Here is a 22,451-nt window from a genome sequence, read left to right on the forward strand (position 1 = left end):
GTGCTCTGGGCACTGGGCCTCCTTTGGAAAGGATTATTTGGCTCTTAGTCACCGCACAGATAGTATTACAGGAGGTGGGTGCTGGCAGCCAGCCCAAGTCCACCCTGCGCCTTGCTGGTTGCCAGAAAACTAATGAGCAAATACTTCCGCTTTCAGGCTCTTCCCTCCCCTCTCCCTACACCTGCAACCTGTACCGGGGCTGTGCCTGGAGCAAGCTGGAGCCTCCGGGGCAGCGGCTGGGCTGGGAGCTTGGAAAAAAACCTGACCTAACGAAGAAAAACCAAGTGAAAGAGGACTGGAGCACGGCGGGGAGCCATCCTGCGTGTGGGGCAGGACCTGAGCACCGAGCAGCAGGTTTTCCCACACCGCTGAGCCGTCAGCTCCCGGGGAAGATGAGCATTTCATCGGAGCACAAGCCCCTTGGGAAGCAGGTCACCGGTAGCCTGCATACGGTGAGTGAGGTATTGGCTCCGGGGCACAGTTTCCTCCTGTGGGATCAGAGCACCCACTTTGGGCTACATTAGAGGGTTATTTTACCCCCATCTGCTATTTTGAAGGCACCAGGGCTTGCCAGATATGTGACCAAGAAGAGGACTCTAGGTAAAAAGCTGTGTCTGACTCCGACCTGTTTGCACCAGTTTGGTTACAGAAGGGCCACATCCCTTGCAGGCGTACAAGATCTGGCAACAGCAAATAACCAGAGCGGTCCTTTTCCCCTTTGACAAGAGGTGGAATTAATTTAATATGATCTTTAATTGGTCATGTCCCTAAATAAAAGCCTGTTGTGAGTTTTGGGGTCTTTCAATAGTTCTTAGAGTCTCTAATGATGCAAAAGCTGTCCTGTGTTGTAGAAGTGCAGAATCATCAGCTGGGAGCAGTCGTTGTTCTGGCTCTAAGGAAAACTAATGGCAATCTCAAGACAAGCAGTGTACTACCAGGCAGAAATCAGGGACAAGATCAGATGAAGTTTTCCTTTTCCACTCCTCTGCCCTCAGTTTGTTGGCAACCAGTTTGTCTTCTCTGTTGTCGCTGTACGGCCTCTCCCCCAGACCTCTCTGTCTTTGAAAGATCCAATCTTCTTGTGTTGCATTTTTCAGGTGTAGGTTGCAAAACGCTTCCCCAAGGAGGTAACTGTTTTGCAGGTGAATAAACTGGGGCACAGATAGGTGGAATGACTTCCTAAGTATCACCTCACTGGCTAATTACAGAGCTGGGAATCAGCTGGTGCCACTACTCCCAGTCGTCTGGGAACCAGTTCGGTCCCGGGCCAAACTCATTAATCAAGATCTGAGAACATAAGGTTAGTTGGGCTACTGCATTAATGAAGAACATGTTATCCATTTGTATTAGTGACAAACAGCATGAGACATCTGACCTGCCATCTGAAAAAGGAGCAACGGCTCAAAAGGATGAGACCTTCCTATCAAATGATCCCTGTCGGGGAAAGCTGTTGTTATCACTTGGACTAATGGCAAATTTCCTAACTGAGAGGCTTTGCTACAGAACCAGCTTTGGGCCATGTTCTTCAGTGGGTGGAAATCACCGGATAGTCTCAGACGGAATAATTTTTTATGTCTCCTTGGCCCTAGCGTAAATGATTGCCCTCGAGATGAAGCCACCCACGCTAGGGCAAAGCAATATTCCAGCTGGGTCTTTGGCCTCAATCTTCCGTTGTTTCCCTGGCTTGCCCAGGCTGTGAGCAAATTTCTGCTAAATCTGACAGCTTGCTGCTGTTTAAAGGGAAAGGTCTCCCCCTGCTCCGGCCTGTCTGTTCCTAGTCCCTTCCTTTTGCCAGCTCTGGTGCTTGCTAAATCCTCTGTGAGCCAATTCAGCTCTGTAAGATGAAAGAAAAGCAGCGCTGGCACGAGGTGAGCAACAGAAACACGTAGGTAGGTAGAAGGGTGGAAAGGGGAGAGGGCAGCAGGAGCTCCCCCTCCTCTTGGTGCGAGCTGTGAGATCAGCTCACGTCACCCCGTGGGTCCGTACCTGCGGGATCCAGCTAAGCCCTTAAGTACACGCTTCGCTTCAGGCATGTGACCAGCAGCACTGAAGCAGATCCTTGCGTGATCGGATCCAAGAAAGAGCAGGTGAGCTCCTGGAAAAAAGGGTTGTTATTGACTCACGCCTTCCCAATGGCAGGTGTGGTCCCGGCCAGGCATGTGACTCCATTACGGCAGTGACGGCGGGAGGGAAAATAACTGCCTCCTCTCTTCCTTCTCCCGTTCCTCTGCTGAGTACTACAAAAAATCACCGAGTGCAAAGGGAGGCTGTTAAAACTTTTCAGCACTGAACTGTCAGGAAGGTCAGACCAGACACCAGGTCCAGCTTTCCGGGCATTCAGGCCTCCTCCAGTGTGTTTCAGGTAGCAGTGGTGTTAATGCACGGTGAAATAAAATAAATCCAAACAAAAATCCAAGCTTTATATTCTTCCTTCTTAAATCCATGTCAGTGGCATGAATTATTTCCTTTACTTCCTAGTTAAAGCTATCATACATTTCTGAAGTGCTTTGCTAAACAGCTTCTGTCCTCCACCTCTGACATGATGCATTTTTGTGTCTTACCTCAGTACTTGTAACTAAACCCCCAGATGAGTGGAAGCCAATTCCACCCATTTCTAAAGTTTCAAAGAGCTTTGGTTCCTCCTTTGAAGAGGAAAACACCAGCTCAGGTGAGAGGAATGGTGTTGCACAGCTTTGAGCTCGGTCCTTGTCCCTCTGCACGTGGGGAGGGCGAGCGCTCAGGTCGCTCTTGCTGGAAGGACAGGGGCCAGCAGGGACGATGCTTGTGTGGGTCTTAGGAGGTCGATGTCGGATCCTGTCGTCACTGACAGCTTCCCTGGGCAGGGGACTTCTCGTCCCTCTTCCTCACTGACAAAACGACATTTTCCTACGTCCCAAAGATGTGGTGAGCACTCAGCCATTTAGAAATGTCCAAGTCTCTGCTGGTCTGGTTAGGAGGACTGTATAAACATCCCGCATCTGCTTTTAGCAATAAATCGGGTGGGTGTTTCCATCTGATCCCCAAGGGATGGGGGCTTATACTGCTCTTCACACCGTCATTCCAATTTCAATCTGCAATTGCTTTATTTTATTTTCCTTGTCCTTGACACTTCCATGTTGACAGCCTCAGATGGGTAACGTATGTGGCTTTTTGTCCCCTTGTGATACTTGCAGTTGTCACCAATCGTGGAGTTAAATGTCGGCGGGGAGATGTACACGACAACGCTGAGCACCTTAAAGAAACACCCTGGCTCCAAGCTGGCGGAGATGTTCACCGGCCAGCCCAAACTCAGGACTGACTCCGAAGGGAGGTTCTTCATCGACAGGCCAGGCACCTATTTCAAATACATCTTGGAGTACCTGCGCAGTAACCAAGTGCCCACCCAGTGCGTCCAGGACGTCTACAAGGAGGCGTTGTTCTACGACATCGAACCTCTAATCAAGCAGCTAGAGAACTCCCCGCAAATCTTCGGGGAGCTCGTGGCGAGGAAGCAGTTTCTGGCTCGTGTGCCCAACTACGGCGAGAACATCGAACTGATGATCCGCATCGCCAGGGCGGAAGCGGTCGCATCCCGCCGGTCCAGCGTCATCGTGTGTGTGGTCAGAACTGAGGAGGACGCGGCCAGATGTCAGGATGCCTTGAACAGCTTGGACATGGATAAAAAATCCGTGGTGAAGTTTGGCCCCTGGAAGGCAGCGCCGAGTATTTCTGATCTGCTGGACTGCATTCAAATGGATATTGAAGCCAAAGGGTATAAAATATCCTTTCAGCCCCACGTTGCTGAAAAAGGTTTTCGCTTCAAATCGCAGGACTTCTTCTACAAGTTTTTGTTCACCTGGTGGTAGCAAAGTGCCACCATCGATGGGGAACGGAAGAAAGCAGTTATTAAAACAAATTAACTTGGGCCATCGAGACTAAGCCATGGACTACCGGAGGGACAGGAAGAAATGCGTGGCCCAGCGAAAGGATCTCCTTTGGTCATCTGCCTAATGAAATAGCACTTAAGAGCTACTGTGTTGTTGGGCTTTAGGGGATAACTGTACGATTTAAAAGGTACCAGGAAAAGGAGGAATTTTACCCTTTCAGCATTGCTGACTATTTGATACGTTCAGAGAGCCAGATCTGAGGGGTGAGATAACCTCACTCGACCTAAGAGAAATGAATAATCCCAAATATGTCTCGTGGACACGTGGAGTGGGTCTCTCAGTGCAAATGGGAACAGGTCACATAGGTGAAATTCCCGACGGAAACACTGGCAGCTGCATTAACACATGCTCAAATTAAATCTGGATCCTTAATGAGAAGGCAAGGGCTCTTCTTCTCACTGCCTTCCACACTAGAACCTAGGTTAAAAAGAAGGATTTCAGTGTCCCATGATCTCTTCTTGTTCCTTCAGTAGGCAGCCTACTCTCTAGCCAATGTATTTATTACCGTTATTTATTATTTATTCTGAAGGAAAGACGGAGAACCTCGGCTATGGTCCAGGATCAACAAAAGGTAAAAATACCACCGCTGATATGAGGAGTTTATAATCTAAGCACATACACTCCTGTCTCATGCCACACTATTTCAATCTGTTTCTTGTGACACTCATTATTATTATGATATTATTTCTAAATATATAAGCTTCTGGAAGAATAGGGAAAACCCACCGGGATTTCATAGAATCATACAATCGTTAAGGTTGGAAAAGACCCTTAAGATCATCGAGTCCAACCGTTAACATTTGACGGGAAGGAAGCACTACTGAAGTGACGGTCTGGGACCTCAGTGCAAATTCTCCTTTACAGACCACGAGCTGGGTTCTACATTGTGTTTTAAAAATCTTAGTTTTCAAAAGTTTATTTTTATACTGGAGATGGCTGTTAGCTTGGTTTTAATCACGCTGAAAATCATAATGGCTAATTTGATTATGATATTTCCTTTATCTCTCAGAACATGGATTTCTTCCAGTTAAGGACAATAAACTCTGGGATGTTAAATAACTTTATTTGAATGATACAGAAGTGCTTTATTTACTGACATCTTTCCCCTCAAATCCCCAAATTCTAAAGACCTGAAGATTTATCTTTATGCTAATGGATTTTAATCATTCCCTATTAAGCTTGGTTTCGGATGTGCTCATCCTAGCCCAGATTTTCCCCCAGTGAAAGTCGGGAGCCACCCCACCCACCTCAGGGCAGTGCTGCTGTGGGGACTCTCGCATTTATAACCTTGGTAAGAACTGACACAGTCAACGTCTGGGAAGGCAAAAACGTTTAGAAAATAGGGTCTATGATCATAACCAAGTGGTCAGTGGTGCTTAGCCTAGAAGAAAAGAGACCGAGCAGGCCTTCAAATAGATAGAAGGCTGCTTTAGGAGGAGATCAGTTACTCTTCATACGTACTAAGAGTGGAAGAAGGCTTAACTGGCTTAAGTCACAACAAAGGAGATAGATAGACTGAAATTAGATATCAGGAAAAAAAATCTGGTTATGGGGTAGTTAAAGCCTCAAACCAACCAACCTCCTAAGACTACAGGACTGCTGTCGTGAGAAACTTAAATAGTTTTATCAAGGATGGTCTTATAAAACAACCCAGGCTGGAAGGGACCTCAAAGGATCACCTGGTCCCACCTCTGGTGGGAAAGGGAGCCTGATGAGATTATTGAGCACCCTGTCCCGTCACGTCTTGAAAACCCCCAGCAATGTGGACTCCACCATGTCCCTGGGGAGGTTGTTCCAGTGAATGACGGTTCTCGTCGTAAAAAATGTCTTTCTTATATTGAGAAGAAACCTCTCCCGGTGCAACTTGTACCCGTTACCCCTTGTCTTCTCCACATGGTTCCCTGTGAAAAGAGAGCCACCATCCACCATTCAAGAGCCTCCTTGAATGCTGTGCTCAGCGCTGGGCCCCTCACCCCAAGAAGGCCATGGAGGGGCTGGAGCGTGGCCAGGGCAGGGCAGCGAGGCTGGGGCAGGGGCTGGAGCCCAAGGCTGGGGAGGAGCGGCTGGGGGAGCTGGGGGGGCTCAGCCTGGAGAAGAGGAGGCTGAGGGGAGCCCTCATCGCTCTCTGCAACTGCCTGAAAGGAGGCTGGAGCCGGGGGGGGTCGGTCTCTTCTCCCCAGGAACAAGCGATGGGACGAGAGGGAACGGCCTCAAGCTGCACCAGGGCAGGTTTGGGTTGGGTATGAGGAAAAATTTTTTCCCTGAAAGGGCTGTCAGGCACTGGCCCAGGCTGCCCAGGGCAGGGTTGAGTCCCCATCCCCGGAGGGATTTAAAAGCTGGGTAGATGTGGTGCTTAGGGACATGGTTTAGTGGTGGAGTTGGCAGTGCTGGGTTAATGGTTGGACTCGATGATCTTAAGGATCGTTTCCAACCTAAGCGATTCTATGACTCCATGTTCATCATTACTGGTCTCACACAGGGCTGTGATCACTTGAGCGCAGCCCAGCCATGTTTGAAGGCTGTGCTAAGCTTTCATGTGTGTCTAACACACGCTTGCCCGGAAACGTCATGCCATATTATTTATATTTTGCTCTTTATATGGTCTAACATCAAACACTAACGACACTGGTGGGTACTTTTGGGGACAGCCGGGCGGGGCTGACGGGGCTGACAGGGCTGACCTGCTGGCAGGGTTTGGCTGCGGGGCGGGCCAGGCCGCAGCCGCCATGTTCGGCCCGCGTTCCCATGGCAACGGGAGGCCGCCCCCTCCGGGGCCCGCCCGCCTGACCATAGAGGGCGACGTCCAGCTGGGAAGAGAGGCCGTTACTTCTGCCGCCTCCCTGCTGGCGCCTCTGTGGTTTCTCTTCCGGGTCCGCATACGGCGGCCGCGGAGGGCCAGGCGGCGGCATGGCGGCGCACCTGAAGAAGCGGGTGTACGAGGAGTTCACCAAGGTGGTCCAGGTAACGCACCGCCACCGGGCCGGGCCGGGCCGGGGCGGGCCGAGCGGGGCGGGGGGGACAGTCCCGAGCGCTGCCGTGCGGCGAGCGGTGCCAGTGGGTGAGGCGGAGCTGTGGGAAAAGCCGCCAGGCTAGCCCGAGGCCTAGCCCTGGGGTGCGGGCCTTGGGGCCCGGGCGGCCCGTGAGGGGCTGGGGGGGAGCGGGACGGATTGGCCCCGGGTTTAGGGAGGTCGGAGCTGCCTGGAGGGAAGGGGGATGGCTCGGGTGTGTGAGGGGGGCATAGTGCTCCCCTCAGGGCGGGGAGGGAGCGACTGACTGCCGGCGGGTGGAGGAGGCCGCTTCCCCCAGCCCGGGATGGGGCCACGGTGGTGAGTTTCTCGGATGCTCTAGGCTGGTGGCCATGGGAGAAGCCATGTTTGCCCTGGGGTGGTTGTCTGGGTTTGGAAGGGGCAGGATTTGCCCCAGGCAGTGTTTCCCGGGGATAGGGGCTACCTGGGCAGTGCAGGAACAGTCCCGGGGGGCTCAGGATGTGTTCCTGCCTAAGACGGATGAGGGAGGGGCTTAGTGACTGCCCTGGGGCACAGGAGCTTTCTCAGGCTTGGTGCTGAGACAGTGTTCACACCAGGAAGGAGCGAGTCAGGATTTGCTCTGTGTTTCTGAACCGTGCCTCTCTGCCCGCAGCAGCAGCACGAGGACCTGTCCGCTAAGAAGCTGCGGCTGACCAAGCCCAGCAAGTCAGCGGCGCTCCATGTCGACCTGTGCAAAGCCACCTCACCCGCAGATGCCTTGCAGTACCTGCTCCAGTTTGCCAGGAAACCCGTGGAAGTGGAGAGCGTGGAAGGGGTTGTTCGGATCCTGCTGGAGCATTATTACAAGGTGGTGAAGCTGGGAGCCAAGTGTGCTTCCAGAATCCTCCTTCTGGTCTTGTTTTCTTGGGGTTGGATTTGGAATAGAGAGTCACAGGCTCCTGGTCCTGACTCAGTTGCCAACAGCCTGGGCTGTTGGAAGCCCTCTGTGAGGAGAGTGAGCGACTGTAGTCCTTTACCTGACTGATTCCTGGTCATGTTACTTGGTGCCTTTGCTGATGGTTTCAGGAGCCAGTGACGGGGATGTGACTACATTATCCCTGCAGATGGTCTGCGTGATTGGGCTTAAATTAACAAGGCACAAAGACATGACAAGTTTTCCAGGGAACCTGGCTGTCCAAAGCTGGCTGAACTTTATCTGAATCATTCCTGACTGACGTTTCCTTACCTTGCTCTTGGTTTCTTCTAACAGTGGAGAAACTTTTTAGCTATTGCTTATGCTGCAGGCAAAGCCCTTTTTAAAATGACACTTCTGAAAAACTTTTCAACACAAAATTCTTAACAGCAAAATAACGAATAAATAACAGAAGTAATATATGCTTTGTAGTATCCAGATATTGATCCTTCACTTGATAAAGCAAAGCTTTATGGTGGCTGATAAAGCTGCACTGTAGGCTGAAACATTTCTCATAAAAGTCCCTGTGCTGGTCTGTTGTTTTTTGTTTTTTTTTTTTAACAATTGAGTCTATTTTGTTTTGAACTTACACTAAAGCTCTAAGTTGCATTTTATCTATTTCTGTACTCTACCTGATTTGGCTTGTGTGTTGAGACTGTTTTCCTTTTTTTTTTTTTTTTTGGATGGGAACGTACTTTCATCATTGGACTAGTCCCAACTCAAAAGAGTGTGCAACTTAACCTGGTGTAGTTCCGTAGCTTTCTATGAAGAAAGCTGTGGTTCCTGATCAAATACCGCAAGTTATTTGGTGTTTGAAGTTTGTATTGTAGCCTATATTAGAAGAGAGACTCTTAAATCTACAGATGAGGTCCCATTTTCAGTGCACAGCCTGTTACAGAAACCAGCTTTTAAAAAGCTAGAGGACTGCAAAGCGTTGTAGCAACAGGGGGGGCAGGATACTGTAAGCTGGTGTTGCTCTCAGCAACGGCGTGTCCTCAAACAGTGATTCTAAAGTCCCTTCCTGACTCTCAAGGGTGGTCAGGACGAGGGGTTAGAGGCACCTTCGCTTAGTGGTGTATTGGTCGTGGAGATGGCAATCAGACCTGTAAACTAAAAAGATAAATTGCTCTAATTTCCTGCTCATGAACCATTAGAAGGAGGGAAGAAATGCCCTCTGGAGTGGGAGGCTGCTCGTAACTCGGTAACGAAAACATTGCAGGCATTATTCATAAGGCTTTAAAAAGTGCCTTTATAGGTGTCCTTTTTAAAATCATTGATTTTTATCTCTATTCATGGAGAGAGTAGTCCTTTTGTTAAAAGAACGTGAGTAATGGTGAGTAAACATCAAATGTATTACACTGTGGAAATCCATGCATCCTACCACTGTTGTGAGTAGTCCAATGACAGTAACCATTGTTCAAGCACATAATTTTGGCCCTGAAAAAGAAAATGCTTCTCAGCTCAGTTGAGAAAGAGATTACACCTACAGGTATCACATTTGTCCCTTGGGGGAGTGTTGCGCCATTGAAGTCTCTCCTGTACACTGTTGAAAGACATAAAAGTTGTAACTGTAATATTTCTGCACCTGTTGAAAGGTGTAATATTTGTAACTGTAATATTTCTGCACCTGTTGAAAGGTGTAATATTTGTAACTGTAATATTTCTTCACCTCTGTGTTCAGCGTTGCACCATTGCTTGGTAAGACCTAAGTATGAAATCCAGACTTCTTTTTGCCTTTCTACCTTGTATTGGATATCCCTGGCAATATGATGCAAGAGAGCTTCCACTTATGACCAGAAGTCTTGTGTGCACAAGTCTGTAGAAGACTCAAAATAATAACTTTGAAATGCGTAAACTTTTAGAATGAATTTGAAATGAATACTAATTTGTGAAGCTTATTTCTGTAATTCTCAGCTGTGACAGCTTTTGCTGTTGCTTAAATGAGCAGATGTATGCAGCTAGCACATGCTTCTATTATTATTTTTTTTTTTTTAACCTTGCTGTGTTGGGTTTCTTTCTTTTGAAAAAGATATGCAGGATTCCTCCCCACTATTAAGAGAAACAGTTGTTTTTTGTAGCCCACATACCTTGCTGCTTAGCAGAGGTCAAGAGACCATCAGTCGCAGTTCATCTTCTAAAATCTTCCCATTTGTTCATTAAAAACTTGTGAAGATACTAACATTATCAACACTGAATTTTCCAGCATCTTGAAAACCTGATTTATTTAAACTTTGAATTTGCAAACAGTGTGAAGGTAATTTTGAGGAACTATGAGTAAAAGAATCATTTTGAAGTGAACTGGAAGCTGCCACATAAACATTCTGGTATGGTTAATTTTCTGTGGGGCGTGCTGTGGATGTACGAAGGAGGAGGTAGCCCAACAGGAAAGTTCAGACCCTTGTGCTCCATCGTGTGTTGGTCCTGCCTGTATGTAGTGTTTTATGCTCTTCAAACTGGAAAATGAATGAGGGTGTCTGCCGTTTCCTTCCAGGAGAACGATGCCTCTGTAAGATTGAAGATTGCTTCCTTGCTGGGCTTGTTATCGAAGACTGCAGGATTTTCCCCAGATTGCATTATGGATGATGCCATTAACACGCTTCAAAATGAGAGTAAGTCTCACTTTTCGGGTGATGCTTGAGATCAAGGCAGAATCACGTAAGCATTTAGGACAGCGGCAAGGCCCTTACATCTGGAGTGTATAATTGGGAATTGTTGCTCAGAGTATTTATTTTCTGCTTTTGTGAAAGATGACAGAAAATGCCGTCGTCTGAGGAGGAGAAGAATGTTCCTCAGACCTGCCTGCTGTATACCTTTGTTTTAAGGGAGTGCAAAGTTTGCTTTTGCATCTCTGTGTGAGAGCTGCTGCTTCTGAAGCGCTCTGTTCTAGAGAACAGTCTTGGTTAAAATGGAATCTTGTTTGAAGAGGAGTGTTTTTCTTACCATGCTACAGGCTAGCTTATCAGAGCTAATGCAAGAAGGCAGTAGTGTGTTAGCATTGGATTTGTAAAATATAGGTTGTCCGGTTTGTGGCTTCATTCAAGTCCATTTTTTGTTCTTTGTTATATTCACAGTTTGTATGTGCTTTACTTGATGCAGTTTAATTTTATTTTAATGTCATTTATAGAATCACAGAATGGTTTGGGTTGGAAGGGACCTTTAAAGCTCATCTAGTCCAACCTCACTGCCATGGGCAGGGACACCTTCTACTAGACCAGGTTGCTCAGAGCCCCACCCAGCCTGGCCTTGAATGTTTCCAGGGATGGGGCATCCACAGCTTCTCTGGGCAGCCTGGGCCAGGCCTCATCATAACAAATTTCTTCCTTATCTAAACCTACCCTCTTTCAGTTTAAAACTGTTGCCCCTTGTCCTGTCCCTACAGGCCTTGGTAAAAAATTTCTCTCCATCTTTCTTGTAGGCCCCCTTTTAAGTACTGAAAGGCCGCAACAGGGTCTCCCTGCGGCCTTCTCTTCTCCAGGCTGAACACCCCCAGCGCTCTCAGCCTTCCCTCCCAGCAGAGCTCTTCCACCCTCGGACCATTGCTGTGGCCTCCTCTGGCCCCGCTCCAACAGCTCCATGTCCTTCCCGTGCTGAGGACCCCCGAGCTGGACACAGGGCTCCAGAGGGGTCTCCCCAGAGCGGAGCAGAGGGGCAGAATCCCCCCCCTCGCCCTGCTGCCCACGCTGCGGGGGATGCAGCCCAGGAGACGCTTGGCTTTCTGGGCTGCGGGTGCCCATTGCTGGCTCATGGCCAGCTTTTCATCCCCCAGCACCCCCAAGTCCTTCTCCTCAGGGCTGCTCTCAATCCAGACATCCCTGGTCTGTATTGATACTGGAGATTGCCCTGACCCATGTGCAGGACCTTGCACTTGGCCTTGTTGAACTTCTTGAGGTTCGCCTGGCCCCACGCCTCAAGCTTGTTCAGGTCCCTCTGGATGCCATCCCTGCCCTCCAGCGTGTCAACCGCACCCTTCAGCTTGGTGTCATCTGCAAACTTGCTGAGGGTGCACTCGGTCCCGCTGTCTTTGTCATTGATGAAGATATTGAACAGTACCGGTCCCAGTACAGACCCTTAAGGGACACCCCTTGCTACTGGTTTCCACTTGAACACTGAGCTGTTGACTGTAACTCTTTCAACATGGCCATCCAGCCAATTCCTTATCCATCGAACGGTCCATCCATCAAACCCATATCTCTCCAATTTGGAGGTAAGAATGTTGTGGTGGTCCAGGTGAACGGTAGGCTAAATGTGAGTGAGCAGCGAAGGCTCACTGCATACCAGGCTCTGTCAACAGGAGCATAGCCAGCAGATCAAGGGAGGGGATTATTCCCTTTTACTCAGCACTGGTTAGACCACATCTGGAATACTGCATCCAGTTTTGGGCTCCCCAGTGCCAGATAAGTGCTGGTAAGGTTCAGTGAGTTCTGCAGATGGCCACTGAGGTGGTTGAGGGTGGGAGTACGTGATGTGCAAGGAGAAGCTGAGGAAACTGGGCTTGTTCTGGCCTTTGAAAGGAGAAGGCTTCAGGAGGACGTTCCAACCGAAATGATTCTGTGATTCTTTAGCTGGTGAGGAGCTCAGTAAAGAGGTACGCAGCCTTTCACTGTTTTGTTTTGCAGAGTCTCACCAAGTCCTTGCTCAGCTGTTGGACACCCTGTTGGTGATCGGCACAAAACTCACAGAGAATCCGTCTGTCAGGATGAGGCTGGTAGAGGTAGCCTGCAAGGTAAGGCGGCCTCCCTGGGGCGGGAAACTTTTATCACTGCCACAGGAAAAAAAATATGTAATCAGTGTTTAAATTAATTTCATTTTTCTCAACAAACTGTTACAGTACTGACATTTTTAACAGCTAGGAATCTTGGTATGTTTAGTTGTTTCGAAGAGGTGAAAGAGCAATAAGAATCCAGTTACGTCTATTATTCTCTTCCTTTCCGCAGCATCTGACGGATTCTTCCCATGGTGTAAGAAATAAGTGTCTTCAGTTAATTGGGTGTCTTGGACCAGTGGAAAAAGGTGCTGCAAAAGAAGTTGAAAGCCAGGCTGCCAAAGATGTCCAGAAGATAATAGGAGATCATTTTAATGACCAGGACCCTCGTGTCAGGACAGCAGCTATAAAAGCCATGGTAAGGATTGCTGGTACAGTGGAATAAATTGTTTGGGATTATATAAGAAAGCTGGTAAGGGGTTGCAAACTAATCCAAAGAGGTTTGGATTAGAGATTGTTTAATTAACTCAGTAAAAGTCCATTTAGCTTATCAGTTACCAGGAAAAAATAAGCTAGGTCGTGAAATATGAGAGTAATGTGAGATCTCAAAGGGCATTTTAGTGACTCATAAAAATTTTTGTTTCAGCTATAGCTGAAGGAGCTTTTCAATTTGTTGAATTTTTTGAGCTTATGTAAATTCTTTCTTTTACTGAGAAATCTGTATTTCTTGATTTAGCATTGGTTACCACAGTGTCAATAAGCCACAAGTACTCCAACACACTACAGAAAGCTGCTTATGACAGGAAACCTGTGTGATAAGTCCAGAAAGAATTTTGTCTGTTTGTTTTTAAACAACATTTATGTTTTGCCCCATGGTCACCTTCATTAGCATTCCCTAACTGGTTATGAGGTTAACTGGTTTTTGCGTGGGCTGGAGTGTGGGGACCCTTCAGAAGTTTTTAGCTTTGCAGAAATGCAAGCAAAGACCGTGTGCTTGAGAATTTTGCTTGTGAGTATGTAGAAGCTCCTCTATTACCCTTAAAGTTTAAAACAGTACCCCATCTAACCTGATGGTGACCAAGGGAATTTGAATTAATGATACTAAACTCCAAAGAAAGAAGCAGGATATGTTTGAGATCAGATTGCACTTGAATCTGTCTGGGATCTCCCTCTGCTGGAGGTTGCACTCACCCTTCTTTTTTGTTTCAGTCTGGGTTTTTTGGGACAATTTTTTTTTAAAAGTCATTTGAGTGTCTTTTGCGATGGCATTCAACCAAATCCATAGCAAGGTCTGTGACCTCGAACTTATAATTACAGCACAAAGTCAACTGTCCTTCTGTTGTTTGAAGCGCGGAAGCATCCTGAATGAATTCAGGGTCGCTAACCACTTTTAGGGTTCTTGATCATGGTTTTCGATGTGTATGGGTCTTTGGTTTTTTTGTTATGTTGGTTTTTTTTCTTCCTTGAATTTTGTCACTGGCATGCTTTACTTTGAAGAAGTGGGTATAGAAAAGCAACTGTTTGCTTTCTTGTTGACAGTGTTCAACCAGATATTATCCCTTTGGTTATAAGTCAGATTCATGATACTACTTTATTCCAGATAGAAACAGTGTTTAGTAGGACAGTTTTTGCTGTTCCTCTGGTTTGGTAATGGAAAAGGTTTACAGGGCATGAAAAGTCACTGACAGTGCTAGTTTTGGGTCCATGTTTCAGGAGTGGTAGTAAACTAAATATTTTGAAGATACCGATGTCTGTTGTAACTGTGGTTGAATATGGCTAACACTAAACAATTGTTTGAAAGTTGGGAGAACGGATAAACACTGTACTTATAGAAATTGTGTTTTCCTAATCAATCAAAGTATGAATGGCTGTGAAGTTTAAAGAAATTATACTGAAGTCAAGATTATTACTTAAAATACTTGTGGCCAAGATAACGAAATATTTTAATTATAGCAGCAATCAAAAAATGCAAGCAATTAAGTTTACTCAAAGCAGAAAAAACAGCGGTGAAAACTTAGTCTGTGTCACTTAAACCTATAGTTATACTTTCTTGTGTGTTTTGTTTTTTTTCTGTAGCTGCAGCTTCATGAAAGGGGATTAAAATTACAGCAGGCTATTTACAGTCAGGTAAAGCCTTATATTAATTTATATTTATTTTGTACTTGTTTGCATATCTTGCTTTTTCGATTCTGTGACAATGTGCTTTGAGAGGAGGAGGGCATTGAATGGGTGGAGCACTTGAGTGGCCTATATTCCTTATTGCCATATGGCAGTGGAAATAAAAATCTGTTTTGCATCTCGTTGTCCTTAAATGCAGTAAAGCATGTGCTTTGATTGGAATATATTGTTTATTGGGGGAGATAATCATGGGAAGGACGAGGCTTTATGTAATTGTTACTGTCCTCTGGCAATCTCGAAGTCTGAAACCTTTGTTCATTGGAGAGTACACATTAAGCCTATGTTTGTTATGTCAGTAAGGTTGTGCAGCTGAAGCCTGTATCAAATTAGCTGTACTACAGATTCACGTTTTGTGCTTCCTGCATAGTACAGGCAATTCTGGAGTTTTACAGCATGTTCCTGATTGACTTTATTAGGACTAGTCTACCTAATGAAACTTGGAAATCCTAGGGAGTAGGAGGGAAGGCTGAATTTTATAATCTGTCCTAACTGATTCACGGTAAGGATACTAATTGCGCTGTGGGCAGTGAATGACAGCTCAGGTGGAGATGTTTCAGGTATGTTGGACTGTGACTCTTCTTTCAGGCCTGCAAGCTGTTGGCAGATGATTATGAGCAAGTGCGCAGTGCTGCGGTTCAGCTAATTTGGGTCCTCAGTCAACTCTACCCTGAAAGGTATGTGCCCTATGCAAAGTGACTCAAAGTATCGGCATAGTAATCATCCTAATCCCAAGAGTTTTGTGCCAGTAAATCTCAGGAGTAGCTGTTAGAAATCAGATGTGTACAAATTGCTGATACCTGATAAGAATGCGCTGATCCGGGTGAAGTTTAGGTTCTTGGTATTTGTTGCGCATCCATAGGAATTCAGCATAGTTGTTTCTTGCTTGATGCCATCCAGCATGGCATAAGATCAGCACGCTGGCTTACGTTTCTCTCTGTTAGCATCGTCCCGATTCCTTCTTCTAATGAAGAAATTCGCTTGGTTGATGATGCATTTGGAAAAATTTGTCATATGGTTAGCGATGGTTCCTGGGTTGTTAGAGTACAAGCTGCTAAGTTATTGGTAAGTTGCATTCTTTTCTTCTCTATCTGAAAATAGTTCATCTGATGTCACTTTACTTTTCACGTATATTTGAAAATAAGCGGGAGGATGTTTAAAAACTGATAGGTAAATTTCTACCAAAATTCTGAGAAGAAAGAAATGAGAGAGGTTGAGGAAACCCAAAGGTTTCTCAGCTGAACTCTGCAGTGATTCTTTCCTTGAGAGTAGAGGGTTGGGTATCCAAGAAAAAAACAAGTATTTGGCATAATTCCCTCCCCCTACTTCTCCAGCACAGAACATGTAAAGCAACTGAACTCAAGAAAGACTGTATTAACCTCTAGGAAAATAAGATGTTCTGACCGTGTTAAGTAAACTTCTTTAGACTCTGACATACGGTAGTGTCAAGCATTGTATAAAGCTATTAGAATGAGTGGATAAGATTGGACACTGTATTAGGATAAATCAGGAAATTATATGGTGTAATTTAGAATAATCATGTTTCTTCCTTTTGATTTTTCTTTTTTTTTTCCCCCCCTTCTTTAGGGTTCTATGCAACAGGTTAGCTCCCATTTCTTAGAGCAGACCCTTGACAAGAAACTCATGTCAGATCTGAGGGTATGTAAATGTTTGGGGTTGTTTTCAAGGTGTGTAGTTTATTAACATCACACAACGGGTGTGTTAATGTTGAGTGTGTTTGTTTACCATGTCCTTGCCTCAGGGCTGCTGAAAGTTAATTGATGATGACAGGTTTTCTTTTAGATTAAAGTCAATGAAGCAATTGCTAGTTTTAGATTTCATTAGCCAAGCATGTAATAAACAGCTCTAGGCTATTCAGATTTCGCAGATGAGAGGAAAACCTTTGTGTTCTTCTGACAGCCTTTTGGCTAAAAGCCTTATTGATCATGTACGGAAAGATTGCATCCTGGTTTTAGGAGCAAGCTTATGGAAAATTCCTGCAAGATCCGAGCAGTAGACCTAGACACTTCAAGAGACATGAGTAGCTAGAGGCTGGGACCCCTGAGCCTTGTGAGCAAAACTTTTCAGTAAAATTCCTTCCTTAAGCAACTTGCTTGAGGTGTTATGTTCAGTTTTTCTGTCTACAAAAGAATGGTGAAGCTAGAGCTGCTAGTTTTTGTGGGATGCTTTGTAAAGTCCATTAAAGAAAGTGCTGCACAGCTTGCTTTTACAGTGTGTGGGGGGAAAGGAGATGGACTAGTGAGCACGTCAAATGAATATCGTGTTTTACACATGGCTGAACGCTTGTAGTATCGGTAGTCGTTGAAGTATTTAATTGCAGTTTAACAAGTTGAACTGCAAAGTGATGGCATCTGTTTTGCAGATCAGTTATTGGATACTTTAACTAGATGGGCCTTTGCTCTGACCCAGTTTGGCTGTTCTTCTAATGGATGTCTAAGAATATGTTAATTAAAATGTATTAGTTATTACCCTGTCCCAACATCAAAAGTACAAAAAGTTACTGGCAATTAGAGATATTCATAGAAGAGAAGGTATTACTTGCTTTTCTTAGCATTTGTCTGTCTCTGTCAATGTCTAAGCCTCTAGCTACATCTGTTTTCAAATCCAATAAAGCCATTTAATATTTTGTTCGGTCGTCTTTAAAGTTTACCATGGTTGTAACTGAAAAACTTGTTTGGACAGAGGAAGCGCACTGCACATGAACGAGCCAAAGAACTCTACAGCTCTGGGGAGTTTTCAAGTGGCAGAAAGTGGGGAGATGATGCTCCCAAAGAAGAAATAGATACAGGTGCTGTAAACTTGATTGAATCGGGAGCTTGTGGGGCTTTTGTTCATGGCCTGGAAGACGAGATGTATGGTAAGTGTTAGCTTCTTATGGAATGGCTAAAGGAGGAGATGTGTGCTGGCTAATAAGCTTTGGGGAGTATTTTTTGTTTGGTTTTTTGTTTTTGTTTTTTTTTTGTCAAAATAGATCACTTGGCTGTTGTGTTTGGGTTTTTTTAATGAATCACAGACTTCAGGGTGGTGGGGTTTTATTCCATTGTGATCTCTGATATGGCGTTTGTTTCAAAGATGCTGCAGTGTTGCACAGAATTTTGGTTAGAATTGTTCCATTGAGTAACCAAAACCAAATAGCTTCCTATAAACGGTAAAATTTTAGTAAACTATCTGGTAAGAAGTGGTTGCTTATGTTATTCAGAAACCCACTAGGATTTTTTTTTTTTTTTTTTGTTATTAACTTAAATTTAGCAGTTGCATGTGGCTCTAAATTGGCAACATTAGCTGCTGCTATTTGAAATTGGTGTTTTCACTGCAGGATGGAAAATCAAATTTTATAGAACTGGTTGTTTAAAACATGGCGCTACAAGGAGCCTGTGTCCATGGAGCCCAGTAATCATTCATTTTGTAAACATAGCAGCTTCCATCCTAATAAAGGTTAGGACTAGTGGAGACAAACCCACATATTTTTCGAAATATTTCAGAATCCACCAGCTCCAACAAACAGGATTTTTCTTTTAATTTCCCACCCCATTTTTTCCATGGCCAATTTATACCTATTTGTTCTTAGCCAGCGGTAGGTTTCACGTTAAATAGTTGCTGCTTCTCTCGGGGTCTCGCTTCCCTAATGAATTAATAGACAGCTTTCATGTTGCAAGGAGCTAAATGGGCTGGGCTCCCTTTAGTCTCTGCTGCTATAAAAGCTTTCCTCTTGGCCAGCTAGAATGCGTTATTCTTGAAAAATGGGGACTAGATCTGTATGTTTTCAGGTACTTAAATTTCAAGTGAGGTCTTTCTTACATCTTTAGCAATGTTATTGATAATTCTATTTCTTTAATGGAAATGCCTATGTTCTAAGATCACATTTACCTGTTCCACAGTGCTATTGTTTTGATCTCTTGAGGTCTTCCTATGATGGATTTGGAGGCCGTAGTCTCTTTCCAGCAGGTTAGATCTGATCTCTCCTGAACAGGGTGAATTATGAGTGTCAAACTGCAACACAGGCATTCCTGAGTTCCTCAGTTTGGCTGTAGCATTGACCATGCTGGCGACCTCAGGAAAGCCTGTGTATTACGCTTTCCAGCCCAACTTTCCCATGGGTAAAGTGAAGATTTATATTTCTTAAGGCTATTGAGAATGGCTGGTATTTGCATAGAACCATGAAAATGCCAAGCTTTGAATGTTATTCCTGAATTTGCTTTTAATATTACTGGAAGAACGAGGCTAAATTAGAAAGTAAAAAAACCACCATAACAAAAATATCGCTGTAGATTGTGTTATAAAAGTTGCTTTATTGCTCCTGCAAATAAAAGCATGTTTTACTGATAGCTAAACTCTCCCTGAAGCTTGAAAATGCAACTTTGGTTTTTTTCTGACTACCAGTAAAAAATTTTTCACTGGCTCAGTCTGTTCACCTGTGAAACACGTTCTCCAGTTTCTTGTGCCGTAGGTCTTGTGGCAGTATGGTGCTATTGGGGAATGCTGATAAAATGGACAGATGTGGAATATACACAGATCTTTAAATAACGTGGATCTCTCTCCTCCCACTGCAGCGTTTTTAAATACTGTTGATCTCTCTTCTTCTTTACTCACAGTGCTGCTTCATTTCTTGAATTCCACGTTGTAACTTAAATCTAAATTAGTCTGTCAGCTTATGAAAGCAATATTGGCAACGTGTTTTGCTTCTCTAATACCTTGGTCTTAATGACTGCGGAGACTCGTAGTTGTGACAAAAGCTTTGTTACTGAATAAGCAGGGGTCTTGCTGTGTTTGCATTTTTCTACTTAATCGGAATCATCAGGAATCAAATATGTTCTTTAAGAACAATAGGCCTAACAGCTACACATGAGTTTAAGTAAATGTTTTCAAGATGAGCTAATTTGAATGAAAAATAAAAGTATGTTTAAAACAATAATGTTTGCAAGACATCGGATCAATTCTTATTTATGTGCCGGGATCATAAAAATGTTATGGAAGCTAGCGAGGATGGCTGCAGGGAAGAGCATCTCATCTCCACTTAAGCTTGTTATATTTGGATATTCTTCAAATTCCTGCTATGTTTTACAGCATGAATACACTCTGGACACCTTTTGATGCTTTTTTTGCTTAAATTCTGAGTACTTTTAATAATTAGGTGGCACCTTTTTCCTTTCCTTTCATGAATCCGAAGTCACGAAGCAGAGGAATTTCATTCTGTTTACTGCCAAAATGCTGATACTCTAGGGCTTTTCAGCAATTCATAAAGTGCTACATAGCAAGTTAAAAATGCAGTGAATGCTCTGACCAATTAAAATGTCAGGAAGAATAAAACAAACAGAGTTTAATTATCTAAATTAGCTTACTGAAGATACCAGGGCTATAGCTACGCTTGCAAAACGTGCTATGAAATCCGTAATATTTATTGCTGGATAGGAGGCCTTTTTTTCACATCTGCGAGTCCCTCTGCAGATGCTTACGACAGCAGCACGTGCTGTGTTAGAGGTGAGGCTTTTGATTTGAAGACTTGCCTGTGAAAAGGTCCCTAATGGCGTGGGTTCTTGCTTAGTCTCCATCATCCTCAGGGTTTCCTTAGCATCTCCTGCCCTTAGCCCAGTCCCTGAATAATATGAGGCCTGGCTGCTGGGTGGTATGTCCTTTTTAAACAGCGCTAACAATTAATTCCCTCTCTCTCTTTTAATAGAGGTTCGGATTGCTGCGGTTGAAGCCCTCTGTATGTTGGCTCAGTCCTCGCCTTCTTTTGCGGAGAAATGCCTGGATTTTTTGGTTGACATGTTTAATGATGAAATTGAGGAGGTGAGATTGCAGTCAATACACACAATGAGAAAAATTTCCAACAACATCACGCTGCGGGAAGACCAGCTGGATACTGTGTTAGCCGTCTTGGAGGTAAGAAATTCCTGAGGAGGGAAAAAATGTCATTCCTGCTTCCTTTGAGGTGTTATGATTATATAAAGCTAATTAGCCGCTTCCTCTGAGCTGAAACTCTCCACCTTTTTCGTTGTTGGTTTTTTTTCCCTCTCCTCTGAACGCCCCCCCAAGGCTCCTAAGGTCTAGTAGCTTGTAATCTCTAGGACAACAGAATACTTTTAAAATAGATGAATTTCAGATAAAAACTCTTCCTTGATCACTGTGCTGTTGCCTCCTGCGTGTCTCCCTCTGTCTTGTTTTGCGGTCCAGCACTCTGCATCACTTCACGTTGAATACAACTTCATTTTCTTTCCGTTTCCTTTGTTCAGCTGCTTTGGCTACACCTTTGCTCACCAAGCAGAGACACGGCACGGGCTGGAGACCTCTCTTCTGACTGTTCAGAGGGTTGGTTAGCATGCTCTGCGCTGTAGATTTGGCCTTTCCCAACCAGTCAGTGCTCAGCTAGGATCCAGGGGACAGCACGAGTCAGCTACTGGTCCTATTGATGGCTTTGATTCAGGAAGGGGAAGAGATTTGGCCTGTACGAACAGTGCTGTCCCAAACTGCTTCCCCTCAGATGTGATTTATTTGCTGAGCTAGAGCCCCTGAGGCTTTTTTTTTTTTTTTTTTTTTTTTTTTTTTTTTTATTCTGCTGCATGTGGTAGGCAAGTTTCTGCTTCTTTTGGGTAGTCTCCCAGCCTCGGGCGCTGCTGCAAATCTGCTACCCCTGTCTTCTCACCTGCTGTTGGCTTGACCCAGGGCAACAGTGGCTTCTTCCCGTTGTGCCCCAGGAAGAAGCAAACTAACTAACCTATTTTATCGGTCTAACAAATGCTACAGAATATGATCTGAATTTGCAAATGCAGCAATGAGTTTTAGACACCTCACGTTTTTATGTAGCTGATTTACGTTTGTTCAAGCTGGGGACTTGTGCATCAAGGTATAAAAATGTCCTAGTTAGACTGGGGTTCTGTCTTACGTTTCTGTGCTGACTTATCCTATATGATAATTATGGTTATATTATCATAATTATTGTCAGATATTAGGATAGCTAAAGTGTGAGAATGATTCACATTTTAATGGGTTTGTCTGGTTCTGAAAGGTGCTTGCTTGCTTTCTGTAAAGTCTATCTTCCAGTACGAAAATAAAGGATTTGGAAAAATAGCATTAACTTTAGTGCCTAAATTTGTTCCGGGAGTGTAAATATGGAACAGTTGGGGATAAGGTAACTTCTGTTTTCACCCCATGACTTTGACTTTATCTGGGTAACTCTACCTTGCTTTTCTGACAAGGCTTTGGATTCTGCTTTCCCCGTTGTCCTTGATCTCAGTTTCTGTTGATTTGTGCTCCTCTCTGTCCCTTCATGGTCTTCTGCCTTGCTTATCTCTGTGCTGCCCTTCCAGTGGTCCATGCAGCTCACCTGGAGTATTTTACCTCCATGGTCATTTCATTCCAGTCCTTAGAGTATGTCTTCTCTTTTGGCCATAGCCTGCCTTCCACCACCAAAATAAGGAACGGCTGAGCAGCCCTGCTGTGCTTTTCTCCTTTGATCATTTGTGTGTGTTGGCCGTCATTTTAAGAGCCTTTACAAGAGGACTGCTCTTTCTTCTTTTGTGTAAGACAGTGATGAATGAGCTGTTGATACTTAGCAAATTATAATTTAAAAAAAAAAAAAATCCACTATTGAAACGCATCCAGTTCTTGTATCCTGTCAAATTTTCACACTCTGTCCAGCAGTGCCACACAAGTGCTGATAGCAAGGAAGTATAAATTGATATGGAACA

The 22,451-nt window shown here is 44.7% G+C and overlaps 2 protein-coding genes across 2 annotated transcripts in view; both read left to right on the forward strand.

The window, feature by feature from the left end:
• Nucleotides 1–187: 187 nt before the first annotated feature.
• On the forward strand, nucleotides 188–4,962 carry KCTD14 (potassium channel tetramerization domain containing 14). The gene is made up of 2 exons (XM_009476493.2): nucleotides 188–452; nucleotides 3,174–4,962. Exons 1-2 carry the CDS (start codon nucleotides 393–395, stop codon nucleotides 3,843–3,845), a joined length of 732 nt encoding a protein of 243 aa, XP_009474768.1. The 5' UTR covers nucleotides 188–392; the 3' UTR covers nucleotides 3,846–4,962.
• Nucleotides 4,963–6,710: 1,748 nt separating this feature from the next.
• The window catches only part of INTS4 (integrator complex subunit 4), a 36,794-nt gene continuing 21,053 nt past the window's right edge, over nucleotides 6,711–22,451 (forward strand). The window contains exons 1-11 of the mRNA XM_087758325.1: nucleotides 6,711–6,887; nucleotides 7,566–7,760; nucleotides 10,357–10,474; nucleotides 12,482–12,588; nucleotides 12,800–12,985; nucleotides 14,644–14,694; nucleotides 15,331–15,419; nucleotides 15,687–15,807; nucleotides 16,330–16,401; nucleotides 17,446–17,620; nucleotides 20,441–20,646. Coding sequence (XP_087614451.1) covers nucleotides 6,834–6,887; nucleotides 7,566–7,760; nucleotides 10,357–10,474; nucleotides 12,482–12,588; nucleotides 12,800–12,985; nucleotides 14,644–14,694; nucleotides 15,331–15,419; nucleotides 15,687–15,807; nucleotides 16,330–16,401; nucleotides 17,446–17,620; nucleotides 20,441–20,646 — 1,374 coding nt within the window. The 5' untranslated portion in view covers nucleotides 6,711–6,833. The remainder of the gene's footprint in view (nucleotides 6,888–7,565; nucleotides 7,761–10,356; nucleotides 10,475–12,481; nucleotides 12,589–12,799; nucleotides 12,986–14,643; nucleotides 14,695–15,330; nucleotides 15,420–15,686; nucleotides 15,808–16,329; nucleotides 16,402–17,445; nucleotides 17,621–20,440; nucleotides 20,647–22,451) is intronic.

Source organism: Nipponia nippon, unplaced genomic scaffold, assembly GCF_047370975.1.
Source record: "Nipponia nippon isolate SJK-2023a ecotype South Korea unplaced genomic scaffold, ASM4737097v1 scaffold_2, whole genome shotgun sequence".
Taxonomy (NCBI): Eukaryota; Metazoa; Chordata; class Aves; order Pelecaniformes; family Threskiornithidae; genus Nipponia; species Nipponia nippon.

Excerpts from the sequence above, each read along its gene's own strand:
- KCTD14 (XM_009476493.2), top strand. The coding sequence starts at position 393 with ATGAGCATTTCATCGGAGCACAAGCCCCTTGGGAAGCAGGTCACCGGT. Across the intron at positions 453-3,173 it reads TCACCGGTAGCCTGCATACG|TTGTCACCAATCGTGGAGTT; the intron begins GTGAGTGAGGTA and ends TGATACTTGCAG.